Source organism: Tympanuchus pallidicinctus, unplaced genomic scaffold (assembly GCF_026119805.1).
Source record: "Tympanuchus pallidicinctus isolate F22 unplaced genomic scaffold, pur_lepc_1.0 scaffold3, whole genome shotgun sequence".
Lineage (NCBI taxonomy): Eukaryota > Metazoa > Chordata > Aves > Galliformes > Phasianidae > Tympanuchus > Tympanuchus pallidicinctus.
In genome coordinates, this window is record NW_026294747.1 from 100,228,555 (window position 1) to 100,245,031 (window position 16,477).

At 37.7% G+C, this 16,477-nt stretch overlaps 1 protein-coding gene across 2 annotated transcripts in view; it reads left to right on the forward strand.

The window, feature by feature from the left end:
* Window positions 1-2,472: 2,472 nt before the first annotated feature.
* Window positions 2,473-16,477, forward strand: part of DNAJC13 (DnaJ heat shock protein family (Hsp40) member C13) — a 45,341-nt gene continuing 31,336 nt past the window's right edge. For both annotated transcript variants that reach the window (XM_052694161.1, XM_052694162.1), the window contains exons 1-17: window positions 2,473-2,552; window positions 5,792-5,867; window positions 6,359-6,508; window positions 6,885-6,926; window positions 7,497-7,697; window positions 8,785-8,991; window positions 9,069-9,164; window positions 9,293-9,384; window positions 10,162-10,328; window positions 10,424-10,503; window positions 10,583-10,752; window positions 11,637-11,736; window positions 11,971-12,078; window positions 12,491-12,646; window positions 13,384-13,440; window positions 14,759-14,880; window positions 16,034-16,109. In XM_052694161.1, the coding sequence (XP_052550121.1) occupies window positions 2,485-2,552; window positions 5,792-5,867; window positions 6,359-6,508; window positions 6,885-6,926; window positions 7,497-7,697; window positions 8,785-8,991; window positions 9,069-9,164; window positions 9,293-9,384; window positions 10,162-10,328; window positions 10,424-10,503; window positions 10,583-10,752; window positions 11,637-11,736; window positions 11,971-12,078; window positions 12,491-12,646; window positions 13,384-13,440; window positions 14,759-14,880; window positions 16,034-16,109 (1,968 nt within the window). In that variant the 5' untranslated portion in view covers window positions 2,473-2,484. The remainder of the gene's footprint in view (window positions 2,553-5,791; window positions 5,868-6,358; window positions 6,509-6,884; window positions 6,927-7,496; window positions 7,698-8,784; window positions 8,992-9,068; window positions 9,165-9,292; window positions 9,385-10,161; window positions 10,329-10,423; window positions 10,504-10,582; window positions 10,753-11,636; window positions 11,737-11,970; window positions 12,079-12,490; window positions 12,647-13,383; window positions 13,441-14,758; window positions 14,881-16,033; window positions 16,110-16,477) is intronic.

Below are 16,477 nucleotides of genomic sequence, written 5' to 3' on the forward strand. Positions count from 1 at the left end.
TGACTTGGCACAGAAATGGATTTATCTTAGATGGCAGGAGAAGAAGGCAGAGGTAATAGTAAGAGTGTTATCTTTTGGTGAATTAATGTTGATATGACTAAGCAGGCCACTGCATCTTACACTGGCACTATGGGTAAACGTGATTATTAATACAACTTGCTGTGGTTGTACTATCAGGTACTGAAGTTACAATGTCTGAGTCAAAGGAGGTAATGTTTATTTTCTTATTTCAAAGACATTTTTGACTAGAATTAGTTTTTCATCTTGCCCTCACTGTGGAACTGTAAGTAACTACAAAATAGCCTCTGAACTTCACTGCAGCAGCTCAGAACGCTCAGCTGTTGTTAGCTTTGTTCTCTGTTAAACAGCAGGAAAATGTGTATAAGAATTAATTGTCACTAATTCTTGGCATATTATGCCTTTCTGCTAATCTTCTCAGAGGGGGAGATGGTCGCAATTACTCTGCAGAGGCACAGTGATGAGTAAAGCATTAAAGCTTAATGATTTTAGTAGTTTTAGTCTAAGAAAAAAAAAAAAAAAAAAGGCAAGTGGATTTGTCACTTCTGCTGTGCTTATGAGGCTTCATGTATCAGTATCCTGAATCTAGTTAGATGCTGCTGTCAGAATTGGTGGAAGGGACTCCTGTGTGTTCCCCAGAGCTGTATCAGAGCTATGTGTTTGCAAGTGTGAGAACATTTTGCTTTATTCTGAAGCAGGTGGTGGTCAGGTCTGGGAGATGCAGGAGTTGATTTGAGAAGTCTGGCGTTGACAAAACTGGAGTTTGCAGACAAATCGAACTTGCAATTCCATACTTAATGGAGGTAGTCTTGCTTTAAGCTTATATTCCACTTGCTAATATGTTAATGGCAAGAGAACTAGTTTAAGAAGGAGAGGTATGAGGATTGGCACTTTATTCTGAAAGCTAACTTTAAAAATTATCACATCTGAAATGTGTTGTTGTGTATCAAACTCCCTACTTTGGACAAACTCAGCCTACTATTTTGATGTTTACTCATGGAAATAATATATCATAGTTTTCCAGCTTAGCCTGTTTAAGAGCTTCAGGAATGATGCTGCTCAATATCTTAACTCCTGAAACTTTACTCCCGAAAGTGAGATTTAGAGAATTTAGCTTGCTACAAGTCAGTGGGGTTATTAGCTCTGGAAAACTTGACTTGAAGACTGAGTCACTAAAATACGTAAATATTACTTTCTTTTTTCTTAACCTGGGGGTAGTGCTGCAAGTTCTCTTTGCTGGGTAACAGTGATTGTGCTGACTCCACCTGAGGGAAGGAATTCTCAAATTAATTTCAGTTGGGCATTTGTTCTTCTTACGACTGTGTGACTGCTAAGGACTTTGCTCAGAAAGAGACCAGCCGTAAGTTGTAAGGAGTAGAAATTAGCAATGAGGAAATTTTCCAGTGTTGATCAAGCAGAATTGTCTGAATGCAGAAAGATAACCAGATTATAGCAGTGTGCTGAGTTACTTTAAGGTTGCTTCAGGCAAGCAATGAATATGAATTCTTGCAGTTGTTCTGTGTGATGCTCCAAGGCTGCTGTTACACCGGTACTAGTCAAGTAATCAAGGAAAGAGAATCATGTTTTTACATGTTAAAAAATAAAATTAATGTAATAAATACAGTAAACAGAGATAAGAATTTGACTCTTAAGTGCCTTGCATGCTTAAAAAAAACAAAGTGAAGTAAAATGGAAGCCTGACTTCCCAAGTACTCAGGATGCAGGAGCTGCAATTGTAAAAGTTGGTGTTTAGTGTTCAGAAATGTTCCTTAGAACTTAGCTGCTCCAAAAGTAATGATGCAACTAAGCAGTTGTCAGCAAGTTTCACTGAATTCCTTTGTGTGTTTGGGGAGTAGATATTAATGTGTGAAATTAGTATGTCAGGTTGTTAGCTGTGGAATTGCTTCAACTTCTGCAGCACAGAGGAGGGTATGTAGTAGCCAGGCAGTGTGCTTGAAGAGCTGACTAAGCTTCTCAATTTCAAATTGCATTTCAGACTGAAAAAAATTGTTCTGTTTTTCCAAATGTTTTTTGCTGTTTGTTTAAAAAAAACAGCAACACAAGTTCCCTATGTCTGTAACTAAGCTACTGGGCTCATTTCAGTCTTATGGAATTGCCAGGAGGCTGGTGTTCTGGAAGTGACTTAAAACTTGCTTAAATGTGGAACTGCAGTGTTGCTGTGAAAGTAGTGTGATTGTGATAATGTGGCAAGTAATGGGGAGCAAATGGCTGTGCTCTAGTGTTCATAAAGAGTAACTGATATAATAAAACAGGGAAATAAATGATTCGTGTTCAACTCATCAAGCACTTAGCCCATGTGTTGTTTGCTGAACATAAACATTCAGGTATCTTATGTGGAATTGACAGAGCAGCGAATTGAATGTCTTAAAGCATATTAATGATTAGTGAACTTCAGCTGTAAATGAAAATCATGATGTTTCTCTTATTCCTAGGTTTTGGCACAAAATGAATATAATTAGAGAAAACAGAGATCTTGCTTGCTTCTACACAACAAAACATTCATGGAGGGGAAAGTAAGTAGTTTGAAGTGTTTGGGTTTTTTTTAATATTACACGTGACATTTCTCCTTGCCATAGCTGGAGTTATCTAGATAGTTTTTGTATTCACATGTGAAAACTGAACTAAAGGCTCCTCCTGCATAGTCTTTGAACTGACTATGTCTTCACTAGAATTAATTTGAGTTTTAAACATCGTGTTTCAGCATACCTTTGTACATGTTCCCATGCTTTGGTGTAATACTTAACATGTTGTGTAATAGATTATCTGTTAAACTACTGAGATTATTTCTAGCAACAGACATCCTCAAATACACACTTATACTTGATGGAAGTCTCTTAGATTTAAAAAATGAATCTTCAGCAGTGCCTCTCTTCAAAAGTTAAGGGACTTCTAAATAAAAGTATCCTTTAAGTTCTCATATCTGTTATATTGTTTGAAGTCAGCTGTTAAACATACTTTTTGAAGCTGTGCAGGGATTTCCTTGGTAATGTTGACCACTGTCCTTCTCATGTGCACAACAGCTTTGCGAACTGTTGAGATTTTTTGCTTGCTACTTAAACATCACCAGAGTAGAGAGGGTGAGTTGTCTGCACCTCAGGAGAACAAGTTTTGTTTTGTTCTAATTATAAAACTGAACACTGGGGCCTGAATCTGCTTTGACAGTAAGTGGGAACTGACTTATTTTGACTCGTGGTTTAACTCAGCGGGCAATTAAGCACCACGCAGCCATTTGCTCGCTCCTCCCAGTGGAGTAGGGGAGACAATCGAAAAAATTAAGTGCAGGAACTCATCACTTGAGATGAAGACAATTTAATAGGAAAGGGGAAGGAAAAAAAGAAATAGTGACACGCAGTGCAGTTGCTTACCACCAGCTGACCAACGCCTAACTGGTCTCCAAACACTGGCAGCCACCTGCCAGCTCCTTCAGTTTTATTTTTGAGCGTGACACCACATGGTATGGAATATGCCTTTGACCAAATTGGGTCAGCTGTCCTGGCTGTGTCTCCTCTCAGCAACTTGTGTGTCCTGCACACCTGCTGATAGGACAGTATGAGAAACAGAGCAGTCCTTGACTCAGTGTAAGCACTGATCAGCTATCAACATTATTCAGTCCTAAATCCAAAACACAGCTCCGTGCCAGCCGCAATGGAGGGCATTAACTATTGCAGGCAAGATCAGCACGTGGCTTCTAATTATCATGCTTCCTGATTTCTCACTATTGAACACTGGGAGTACTGGAGTGGAAGATGGGATTGCGGTGTGGCAGATGCAGACCTTTCTCACTTGTGCTTTGAAGAATCATGAAACTGCTTAATTATATAATTGGAGAGTTCCCTGTCCTTTGATCATCAAAAGCTACCCTCTGGTTAGTTCAGAGTGCACAGTGAACTGAGCAACTGCCTCTGAGGGCAAAAGCTTTCTTCTATCAGGACGGATTCTTGAGTGTGATTTGAAATATCACAATTCTAATAAGACAAGTATTTGTTTAAATCAAAGCTTACCTGAATTAAGATCTACACATCTGGATTTATGTGAGCGTGAGGGACTGAGCTGTCTCTGTTGGTAACAATAAAGTATTATTTTGGGATGGAACACTAAAATTAATTTCTCTCTTAATCTTTCTTTTACACAATAGAAAATCTGATCTTTCCTTGAAGTTCCTGTGCATGCCTGCAAGTTTAGGATGCAAACAAATTGAACCATTTGGTGGAAGTAAAATACAGTGCTCAAATTACATCTCTTGCCCATCACCTTCCATTGAAGTGCCTGCTCCTTTATGTTGCAAGCATTTGAAGTCACAGTAGGATGATCTTGAACTTTGGTATTGTTGTCATAAATGATCAACTTTTATAGAACCTAAAACTAAATCTGAAACAGGTTTATGTTGAAAACTCACTGTCACTTCACCTTTTCTTGTAATAAAAGGGATAGGATTATTTGGTAGATACTTGCTGCTTGTTATGTTGCAGCAGAAACTTGTATTTAATATATTAAATGAGTGAATAAAATGTTAAACAGTGTTTTACTGCTTGTGATAAATTCTTAAGAACAGCATGAACAAGTTTTATTTGCAAAACATAAAAGAGTACTTACCTAAATTGTGCAACAGGAGAAGAAGGAACAGTTCAAAAGATTGTCTTTGTATTCCAAGAACTGGAGCATTCATTGGCAGACTGAATATAGTGGAATTATTAGCAGCCATAGTAACTTCAAGAGTAATAGCTTCAGATGTTCATTGCTACTTCTCTTGACCTGCTTCTTATATGATATAGTAACATATTAAATAAGGAAAATTCAACTGTATGGAAAATCGTGTGGGCTTTTCTAATAAGTCTAGTTAGCTATTCAGTTAATCTCTTACCTGTTTCTGCCAAGCCTTGATTTACCCAAAACTTAAATTGCTACACTGGATTTTAGCAAGGACAACCAGCCAAGGTATTCTTATTTTGTTCAGATTCAAAAAAAAGATATCAATGTTCAGGTCCTGTTTCTTTAGTCAAGAGAACCGTGGATTTAACTGGCTTGGTTCAGGTTTGACTTGACTTTCTGGATGGGGCTAATTCCAGGCAGAATTACTCTAGACCTAGAACTTTGTATGAAGTGTAAGGCATCAGTAATAATCATATGTTTCAAATTCTGGTTACTTACGGTGCAAAACTATTTCAGAAATTTAAGTAGTCTCCTTATGTAGTGTTGTTTCAGGATATGCTGTGTAGATCATGTCTAAGAAATGAAACCATGGTAAAGCTTCACTTTCACACTTATGTATTGAAAATGCTTGTCTTTATTTGGTGCCTCTTGGTTTTGATGTGTCTGAAATAGGCCCAGTGACCTTGCTACAGCTGTTTTTATACACTATGGATGTCAGTATTTAATGTGCCTGTGAAATAGGTGTAAAATGACTAGCCACAAATCGAACTTAAGCTGCTGCAATGTGAATCATTCTGGATACAGTAGTTTTAGCTTTCCTCAAAGTGAAGAAAACTAGGTTTGGCTTAGTAGCACTTAGACTTGTTACAGTGTTGTGACCAGGTGTGCAAATTGGATGATTTCATATTACAGCTTCACACAGAAGCTTTCAGAGGGCTGACAGACACTGCTCCCTCCCTGCCCCCATACCTGTCAGTGCTCAAGGGGTATTTTATCCATTTCCTAACAACGGCTTGTATGCAGCACATTAATTTAATGTCTGCAGTTCAACAGGACTTGTATTTGTTTTTTGCAAGAACTAACATATTCTTTCTTATTTTAGGTATAAGAGAGTCTTTTCAGTTGGAACTCACGCCATCACCACATACAATCCAAACACTCTAGAAGTTACAAATCAGGTAATCATGTTCCTTTTGAACATGGTTATTTAGAATTGCTTTCTGACTTCTATACACCATCCAGTGAGCATAGTGGCATTCTGTCTTCAGAAGCTACAGTCTGGTGGGATCTGAGTGGAAACAGAAGAGAGTTGCAGCAGAAACAAAAACTGGTGTTGCCTTCGCTAGCTCTAAAAATATCCAGTGGTTTCTTTTTTTGTGCTATTAGGCAACTTAATAGCCAGGAAACGATAGTTTGCTTTTGAATGCGCTGTTAGAAATGAACTGGGATAAGTTTTATTACTGTAAGGCTGTGTCCCTGAAGGGACTCAGGGCGTTTACTTACTTTAGTAAGTATCAAATAGAAAGCTCAAGCTAAAACTGTCACCTTGTATGCCAGCTATTGTCTCATTACAGCAACTCATTCGGTAATTACAGGTATTAAGGAGTTGTAAGTGGAGATGTAGTTTTAAAATTAGTAATTTTAACCTAATTAACTTTCAATTGTCTAGTGGCCTTATGGAGATATCTGTAGTATTTCTCCTGTTGGAAAAGGACAAGGAACAGAATTTAGTCTAACTTTTCGCAAAGGGAGTGGAAAAAAGTCTGAAACTCTGAAGTTTTCCACCGAGCACAGAACAGAACTCCTAACAGAGGCACTGGTAAGTTATCTTTCTTCAAACAAGCAATTATTCCTTGATTATCATTACAGTCTTTGGTGGTTTACTGGTGGCTTACTGTGTTTTCTTTCCTTACGTAAAAAGTTGAGAAGCCAGTTGTCTTTTGAGCTGTTACGTTGATGTTCTCAATCTAGTGCCTGTTGTAGCAACTAGCGTAGCACAGGTAGCAAGTAAAGCTACAAATACTGGATATGTTAAACTGCACTGAAATGGTGAATCTTCAAGGAGGCTTAGTTAATATCACTTAAAATGACACGTCAGGTGTGCCAGTTTAAATTTAGACTTCCTGGATAGATCAACTACAATATTTGCATTCATTTGTGGCTATTTTTTTATTATTATTATTTTTTTTTAACAGAGATTCAGGACAGACTTCTCAGAAGGAAAAATCACAGGACGGGTAAAGTATCTTGCTTGTCTGGCTCACATGCTCTTTAATGGAATGATTTAAAGATTTCTGCATTGTTCTTGGAAGTTACGTCTGTGCTACGTGTGCTGCTTGTAAATTTGGATCTGAAGTTTCGCTTTGAGCCAGTTCTGCTTTTTCTCAATAGCAATGAGAATCCTTTGAATGGCACAGTATTTTGAGTTCTCTTCCCTTAGACCTAGCCTCACTGTGGTACATACAGTGAATGTCATTGGCTGAACAGCATCTTGTGTGATAAGTAATTTCTTACCTATCCACAGATGCATGTAGTCTGTCGCTATACTGCTTTCTACAGCAAGACAAAGTTCTTAGGATTGCTGTTTTCTCTTCAAAATGTGTTGCTTAAACTTGGACTGTTGTGATTTCCTTGCCAGTAGGTAGCTACCTTCCCTTAATTCAGTGTTACCATTATAGATAAGAGCAGTGAGGGAAGTTATATAATTTTTTTGAACTTTACTCCCACACTACTTAATAGATTGAAAAATTATTGCAATGTAGTAAAGGTGTGTTTGTGGAAATGCCTAAAAGTAGCTCTCACTGCAGAGGTACAACTGTTACAAACACCACTGGAGTGATACAAGGAAGTCTGTGATTCTGGAAGTGACTCCTGGAGGTATTGACCAAATTGATCCTGCAACAAATAAAGTCCTGTGCTCCTATGACTACAGAAACATAGAAGGCTTTGTTGATATTGCTGGCTATCAAGGAGGCTTCTGTATCCTCTATGGAGGATTTAGTAGATTGGTAAGTACTGAAACAACATCTTGGTATTGTTTTAGGATGTTTGTATCTGCATATTCAATAGTGAGGCTTCAGTTTGAACAAAGTATGTGCACCTGTGGGATACGGCTGTGGATCCTCATGGTTTGCTGACAGGTTTTAAATATTTTTTTCCACAGGAGTGAGAAATCAAAGCATTTGAGAACAGCAAGTGGGGCTTTTGCCAATTGCATGTGAAAACTGGAGTGTAAAATAATACTGGTGTATGGGTAGTGAACATAAATGCTCTGTCTATGTGGGATTTGCTGACAGTTCACAAAGGTGCAGAAGTGGCAGACAACACTGCTAATCTAACTAATTGATGCAAGTATTCAGGAATAGATTGGTCATTGATGCTGCTGCTTATTTTGGTCTTATTTCAGTTATTTTTTTAGGTGATATTTCAGTAACTTTGCTTGGGAAATGCTTGTTGCATTGCAATATTGTTTTAAAATTTTAAAAAATGTTTCTAAATACTATGTCACTAGCAGCTTAAATTGACCTCCAGAAATTTGTGATTGTTAACTTAAATACCACTACTTCAGTCACTACAGTGGATGAACATCTTTTCTAGGTCAGGGTTTACCTGTTCTTGTACTGCAGCATGCTTTTCTATGGCATAAAACTAGGAATGTGACATCCTCTAGAACCAATCCAGCAAGATCGGATAGTGGCCCTACAGAGATAGCTCACAAGGCTGCCACACTGAGGTTCCTTCTGGCTCCTCACTTTTCCCAGCCTGTTGCCAAGAGTGGAAAAAAAATCGTGTAGACACTTACTTTAATGCTAGTATGTGGGAGGATATCACTTAGGATTATATATTTTATATATATACTAGCCTTTAGAAATATGTGTTTAATTTTTTTTGAGAAGGAAATTTAAACCTAATCATTGATATCTTTTGTAGTAAATACCTTTTCTCTTTATACACCTAACAAAGGCAACCCTAGCTTGCCCAGCTGCTGGGAAGATTTTCCACTGTTAAGCACATATGTAATGAAGGATTATGTACAGAACTGTGCTTTCTTGTGGTGTGCCACATATTTTACCTGTTTCTTGTCAAAACTTGCAGCACCTGTTCGCATCTGAGCAAAGGGAGGAAATTATCAAAAGTGCAATAGAGCATGCTGGCAACTTCATAGGCATCTCTCTGCGGATAAGGAAAGAATCCTTAGAATTTGAGCAATACTTGAATCTTCGCTTCGGAAAATACAGCAATGATGAATCTATAACGTCTTTAGCAGAGTTTGTTGTCCAGAAAATAACACCTAGACACTTGGTAAGGGTATCACGCTTACCTAACTTAGTTTCTCTGAAGTGCTATGAATTCTATCCTAATATATCCTTTTTCTTAAGGAACCTGTGAAAAGAGTACTAGCTCTTACAGAAGCTTGCTTAGTTGAACGGGATCCAGCTACCTATAACATTGTGACTTTGAAACCTTTGGGTGAGGTAAGAGTAAACCTTCTTTAGTAACACTCTTTCAAGTTGAAGCTCTAACAGTACGATTTGAATAATGTGTATAAGGTATTTACAGATTATAAAAATAACATAACTATGAATATGATTTGTTTTTCTAGGTGTTTGCAATAGTATGTGACTGTGAAAATCCCCAGCTTTTTACCATTGAATTTATCAAAGGACAAATTCGGAAATACTCTTCAACAGAAAGGTATCTGGAGTTCCAGTGGATTATGAGTTCAGGTGTTTGTCACTGTAGTGTTCTGGAGTTTCAGCCTCCAGAAACTGACCCTGGAAGGTGTTAATGTTTTGTTATCCTCGTGATCAACCACTCATAAATCAGGATTTTTACAGGATCCAAATCTCTCCCCTTTACATTCATCTGAACTTCAAGTAAATCTGCTGAAAGTTTTCGAATGATGATGTAAGGGTGTTCAAGGGTTTAAAAAGAAAAGAAGGTTGTTTCTTGTAAACAGTATTGTTCTGTGCTTGTTGTTCTAGGTTAGGCTGTAAAGTAAGTGAAAATAAAGCGTTATTGAAGTAGAGAGTAATATGAGAACTGTAAAGAAGACAGCTCAAAGGCTCAACGCAGATTTAGTTGATTCTACTTGAAACAACCAAAAGAATATTAGTCCTGAGTGTGGTTGCAGTTGTAATGAAGTGTAATCCTGCTAAGTGAGATTTCGTGGAAAGGAGAAGGAAGAATCAAATTCAGTGCATGTAACGCATTCACAGATAATCTAGAGTTGATCCCTTTAGTGAAAGACTGCAGTTGTCTGTAATTGATATAAGACAGTTCTGTTCTTACAGTGGAGAAATGTACATTAGAAAGTTAGACTTCTTCCAGAGGTGTAGGTGTTAGCAATGCTATTGATAGAGCATCCATGTAGTGCTGCTGTTCATTTTTTTCTTGATTTCTGTTTTGACCATCTTTCTTTTAGCACCACTACTCTGATCTAACTTCTGGCATGTCTTTTTCCCAACCCAGAGATTCCCTCCTAGCTAGTTTGCTGGATGGAGTAAGAGCTTCTGGTAATAGGGATGTCTGTGTGAAAATGACCTCCACACAAAAAGGCCAACGCTGGGGATTACTCAGTATGCCTGTAGATGAAGAAGTAGAGAGCCTTCATCTGAGGTTTTTGGCTGCTCCTCCAAGTAAGCTAACGCTTGTTATGTTGTTTTATAATGCTCTTTTAACCATCCAGATGCTTAGTCAGATGCTGCATACTTACATTTTTATCTTCTTCCAGATGGTAACTTTGCAGATGCTGTATTCAGATTCAACGCTAACATTTCCTACAGTGGAGTACTACATGCAGTTACACAGGATGTAAGAACAAATCCTCTGCCCTTCCTCTTAAGATGCTGTTAATGCATAAGTATATTAATAATTCCTACTCCTTACCTAGGGTCTATTCTCAGAAAACAAGGAGAAACTCATTAATAATGCTATAACAGCACTGCTCTCACAAGAAGGAGATACTGCAGCATCTAATGCAGAGCTTGAAAGCCAATTCCAAGCAGTAAGAAGACTGGTGGCTTCAAAAGCAGGCTTCCTTGCCTTTACTCAACTTCCAAAGTAAGCGAGAAGTCTCTTATGCTTGGAAGCAGTGGTGAAAACAGTTGTGGGGGTGGTGGTGATAGTGGTGTTGTTTGAGCTTTTTTTTGTCTGATGTTAAAAGGTGAGAATTTGACATAAGGCTCCTTCTGAAAGACTGAAACTTTGTGCACATCATCATTCCCAGTACTTTAAGGCTGTTATTTGGCTTTCATGTAAATTAAGAAGCCTAAGTGGTCACTAGCTTGTCAAGCTGGTATTTCTTTCCTAAATACTCTCCCTTAAGGGTCAAATACCACTCAGTGATTTTTTTTATTTTTTTTTTCCTAGACAAAATACTTCTACAGTGCACCTTCATCTGTCCTTGAAGTAGATACTTCAAGCATAAGGAACAATGTTGATGTTATTACTATCTTCTTCAGTTCAACATTAAATTTTATCTTATAAGTTGAGCTGTACTCCTGCAATAATAAGTATAGGCTTCTCAGGGTTTCTCTTAGTTGGCTAGCATAAGGAAACAGAAAAAAATGTTTAGTGTTCTTCTGAAAATGAAATTCTTCAGAACACTTTCTGATTTCAGACTAATGGGGCCACTGAATGACATGAAGAGTAACATAGATAGTCTGAGACTTTTAAAAAAAATGTGATTTTTTTTTTTGTGTGTGTGAAGTGTCTTGCATTAATGCTATACAAATATAACTGGTTTTTGTGATTGCACTGCATATTGTCAACAGTAAAGTCTAATGTTGATGTGTCCCTACCAAGCAATGCAAAATTTCTATAAACATCAGGGTTTTGGTTTGCAGTGTGAACAGGCTGCTTTTGGTCCATGACTGGACTTTCAACTTAGAAACACTCCTATCTGATCTTGATAGTTTTTGCTTTTTTTTTTGCTCTTTCAAAAGGTTTAGAGAACGATTAGGAATGAAGGTTGTGAAGGCCCTCAAAAGGAACAATGATGGAGTAACCCATGCTTCTATTGACATGCTCTGTGCTCTTATGTGTGTAAGTATTAAGTTGTAATATCTTTCACTTTGTAATATGTGATTTCAAGCTAAAAGCTGTAGAAATAGGGACTGCAGCTCAGCTGGAAGTGTGCTCAGACATAAAGTAACTTGAGATAATATTTTCTCAGTATGCTTGGACCCGCAGTAATACGTGTGTGGCTTCTGCACTATGGCTGTTAATAATTTGGGATTGAAATGATGATGTTTTGTTGATCTTTTTTTTTTTCTATAGCCCATGCATGATGACTATGACTTGAGGCAGGAACAGCTGAACAAAGCTTCCCTTCTCTTTTCAAAGAAATTTCTAGAAAACCTGCTAGAGAAATTTAATTCCCATGTGGTAAGTCAGGTTTTGAAACCAATAGCTTCAAGTGTTTTTCCTAATTGCTGTGGAAACAATCATGCTTGGCTATATCTTTCAGTGTCCAGGTACCCAGGATTAAATGCAGAAACCATGGAATAGTTTCAGTGTTAAATCTGTTTGGGTCTGAGCAGGGTAGAAATGTAGCTGTCTGTACTGAAGAATCTGGACAATGTCACATAAAACAACAAAAAAAGTGTGTTTAATATGAAAGGCAGGGTGCTCCATTTAACTAAGATGGTAGCATTAACTGGTACTTATTGACTTAAAGCTTAGAAAAAGTAATTTGCAATACACTCATATATGGGATTCTGAATCTTTGGTATGTTGTAGGAGTCAATACTTTGTCATTACTCTGAGTAATATGGCAGTGTTTTTCTGCTAATTCCAGGATCATGGGACAGGTGCTCTAGTAATTAGTTCACTTCTGGACTTCCTGACATTTGCCCTATGTGCTCCGTATAGTGAGACTACTGAAGGGCAGCAGTTTGACATGTTGTTGGAAATGGTGGCAACTAATGGAAGAACACTATTTAAGCTCTTTCAGGTGAGACTTGGGAATTATTATTCTGCTGTCTGAAATAAGAACAACTTCAGTCCTGCTACTACTTAAAATGCAGATTTTTCTCTCAATTTCTTAAAGAGGAAACCTTACTGTTAACTGCTTATAATGCCGAGCATGTATTATAGGACACATCAATTAGTAAATATGAATTGTTTTTGCTCTACTGACATTAATTTGTAAGTAAATATGAATTCTAATGTCATTAGAGTAAGAAATTAGTATGATTTTTTTTTTTCTGGCTCTACTGAAAGACAAGTCTGTCTACTGCTCAGCTCATTAATGTGCTTAAACTTTATCCACCTTACATTTTTCTGTTTGTTGCTTTATCTTCAGATGTTCATGTGAGGGAGTTATTCTATAGTGAATGATGTGCTAAATCATTGCAAAATAGAGTTATCTGAGGTGTGTTTCTGGAATCACCTTAAAATATGAGTTGGATAGTAACCTAGATCTTCTTCCTGTGAAATTTGTTTCTCTTGAGTAAGAGTTAGAAGAATTAGCTTCTTCAGTAGAAGTCCAACTGATGCCTGCTTGACAGAATCTTGTTTAAAGGTGTAGGACTGGAACTCTTCCTAGGGCTAACTTTCAGAAAACTACAATTAATTTTTGCCCGGAGCTGGAGTTAAGAGGATCTATATGGATGAGTTAAGGAGACTGAATCACATGGATAATCTAGTCTTTGAATTTTGCAGTAATTGTTTTTCAACTTTCTGTTGTAGCACCCTTCCATGGCAATTGTGAAAGGAGCAGGTTTGGTCATGAAGGCAATAATAGAGGTGAGATTCAATAGTGTTATTTGGATACTGAATATGCATTGCTTATTTCAGAACTGCAATCTCAATGTTGTCTCAACAATACCTGATGTTAATGTTACATTAGCTTCTCCATTGTTTTGAGGGGGGAGGTTAAAGAAGAGAATTAATTCTGGGTGTTTTGATATAGCAACTTGCTTTATTTTGCACTTGAGAGTTTAGAAGGCATGCAGGTTGGGACACTAGGTAGTGCCTTGCATGTTTTCATACTGCAGTCAAGGTCTGGCTGTTAATATTGTATGTAGCTCAATCACATACCTTAGAACCACTAGACTTGTCCTGCATGTTAAAGAGGGTATCTTAGGGAGAATAAGCCATATTTGGGTTTGTTTGTTTGTTTTTTTGTTTTTTTTTTATTAAATAAATGGCCAGATGGAATGGGAAACTGGAATTTGCAGGCAGCAGTATTCCAGAGAAAGTTAGTTGTGTCAGCCTCTGTTCTTTTTCTTGCTTTAATGAAGGATTTGACTTGGATAGCTTCCATACCAGAGCTATATCATGATGCATGGGCCAAGTCCATAGTTCTGGAGGCGTGCTCATGGTTGTTGTATTGTGACCTTGCTAACTGACTCTCAGCGCTCAGGTCTTAAGTTAGAGCCTCATTGTGTCACAACAGCTTATGCATCTGAATTGCATCTAGTAGTTTCTCGGAATGGAAGTGAATGAACACTTGAAATAGAGATGTTGTAAACCTGCAAGTTTCCACTGACACCAGATAGTGTTAGCTAAATGTGGTTATACTGTTCTCAGTGATTTTTGTCGTTTGAACTAAAGAGGGGCATGGCCAAGTGAAAATGGAACAATGAATCAGTTATTCATTGCAGCCAACATATTTTGGATGAGTGGCTTTTATCCATGTGGTTGTCTAAAGCAGAAAGCCCAAGCCATTATTAGAAATAGTTCCTATCAACCAAATTCAAGCAACAATTACTTGTGGCTGTCATTTATTTATTTTTTTTTAATCCTGACTTGCAATTGTAGCATGAGGGTGGTAATTATAAATGTATAACTGATCTATCATAGGAGCTGTCTCACACATCTTCACTTACCCAGTTACTGTCCTCATAGGTAGAACTACCAGTCATCTGGTCCTTGACGTGACTTCAACTCTGATCATTTGCTGTTGAAAACTTGCAGTTAAAGCACACTGTAATGTAGCTTCAGGCATTTAGGTATTAGTTGACATAGCTGATGGTCAAGAAGGTCTTGGAACTGTAGAGTAAGATAAAAACAGCTTAATTAAGATTCTTTCTCTAGTAATCATCTTGCCCTGTTTCCAAAGGAAGGAGACAAAGAGATTGCTACCAAAATGCAAGATCTTGCTCTCAGTGAAGGTGCCTTACCTCGTCACTTGCACACTGCTATGTTTACAATAAGCACAGATCAGAGGATGCTTACTAATAGGTATGTCAGTCTCACTTGATATATCATGTTTGAAAAGTCTTAAGTAATGGCCTAGCTCACACTGGATACATTGGGAGCTCAGGAAAGAATTCTTGCAATCCTTTAGAATGATATTTTCTCCAGCAGATGGAATGTTTAATTAGAGCAAACTTGACCTGAGACTGCAGCCAAAATGATTTTGTTTCTTTGCCAAATTGGGACTCAGGTTGTTCATGAAAAGCTCCAATTTTGTTTTGTTTTGCTTTTCTTGAGAATATTCAGAGAAAGAAAAAGCAAGTGGAATATTTTGAACTTGCAAAAAGGCTCAGCTTTGTTAGGCAACTGCATAAATCCTAGTATGCACATCTCAGGCATCTTGCATGCAGTTAGTATCAACCATCCTGTCTGAGAGAAGTTGCCTCAGCAGAAATTGTTCCATAAATTCAGCGATGAGTAGAAGTTGCTAAGAGCGGGTCTGAGGGCACGCAGATCAGAATGGGGGAGTTGACTGAATTATCACTCCTGATATAAGACTATAGAAGATATGCACCTTATTGAAGCACTAGAAGTTGCTGAAGCAGTGCAGTAACCAGTGAAGCTTGTTGCCGCTCTGTCTTTCAGAAGAGAGATAGCATGAAACCCTCCATCATGATGAGTTCTGTTGGGAGTTACAACTTGCTTTTAAGTAATGCTTTAGTTTAACACATTAGAACCATCGTTGACAAACATTAGCAGAAAGTGTCAGTTGGCATAGAAGGCAGGCTTCCAGAGGAGGCTATCCTAGCCAATAACTGGTATTAAGCGCTTCAACTAGAGCAGCTAAGAACTTTAAATCTAACTGTAACTTAAGATCAACTGGATAAACTTACACCTAAATTAGGCATTTAGTTTCTGCTCTATTGCTCAAGTGTTCTTTTAGGACTAGATCAAAAAGCATGTGCTGCTACTGTTCCACTAATTTCACTAGAATTTCTTAAAGCCAACACATCAAAGCATGCTGAGCATATACTTGAATTGGAACAATATATTGCTTTGTGCTCTTACGCACTTAAGACCACAAACCTCTTGCTCATCTTCATTTCACCAGCATGGTAAGGGTATAGATTTCTGTAGTTTATAAAGCTATATAAAATACTAACTTGCAGGATTTTTTCCTCTCAATGACTTTTTTCAGGCAGCTAAGTAGACATTTGGTTGGCCTCTGGACAGCTGAGAACAAAACTGCTATGAACCTGCTGAAACGTATTTTGGTGAGTAAAAATGGAATATAGACAGAGTAAGAGTAAAATCTGCTGCAGTACTAGGAAATTTGAGATATGCTATAGTTAAAACATCTGCTTTTCCATCAGGGGAGGGATTTGCAGCCAGCAAGACCAGCAGTCTGGCATCTATTTGAAGGATACTGATGGCTTGTAAAAAAAACGAGTTCTTACGTTACTCTCCAGCCACTCTTAAAGATAACAATAATAATAATAATAATGTTCAATACAATAGTGTCTGACTTACTTAATTGAAAGAGCAAAAATGTGGGTGATGTGGTAAACAGTGGTCCCTAGTGCTTAGTGCTTATAAGGGTTAAATGCAACAGTTCTGCTTATGCTTTCAGGCCTTTCTCGCT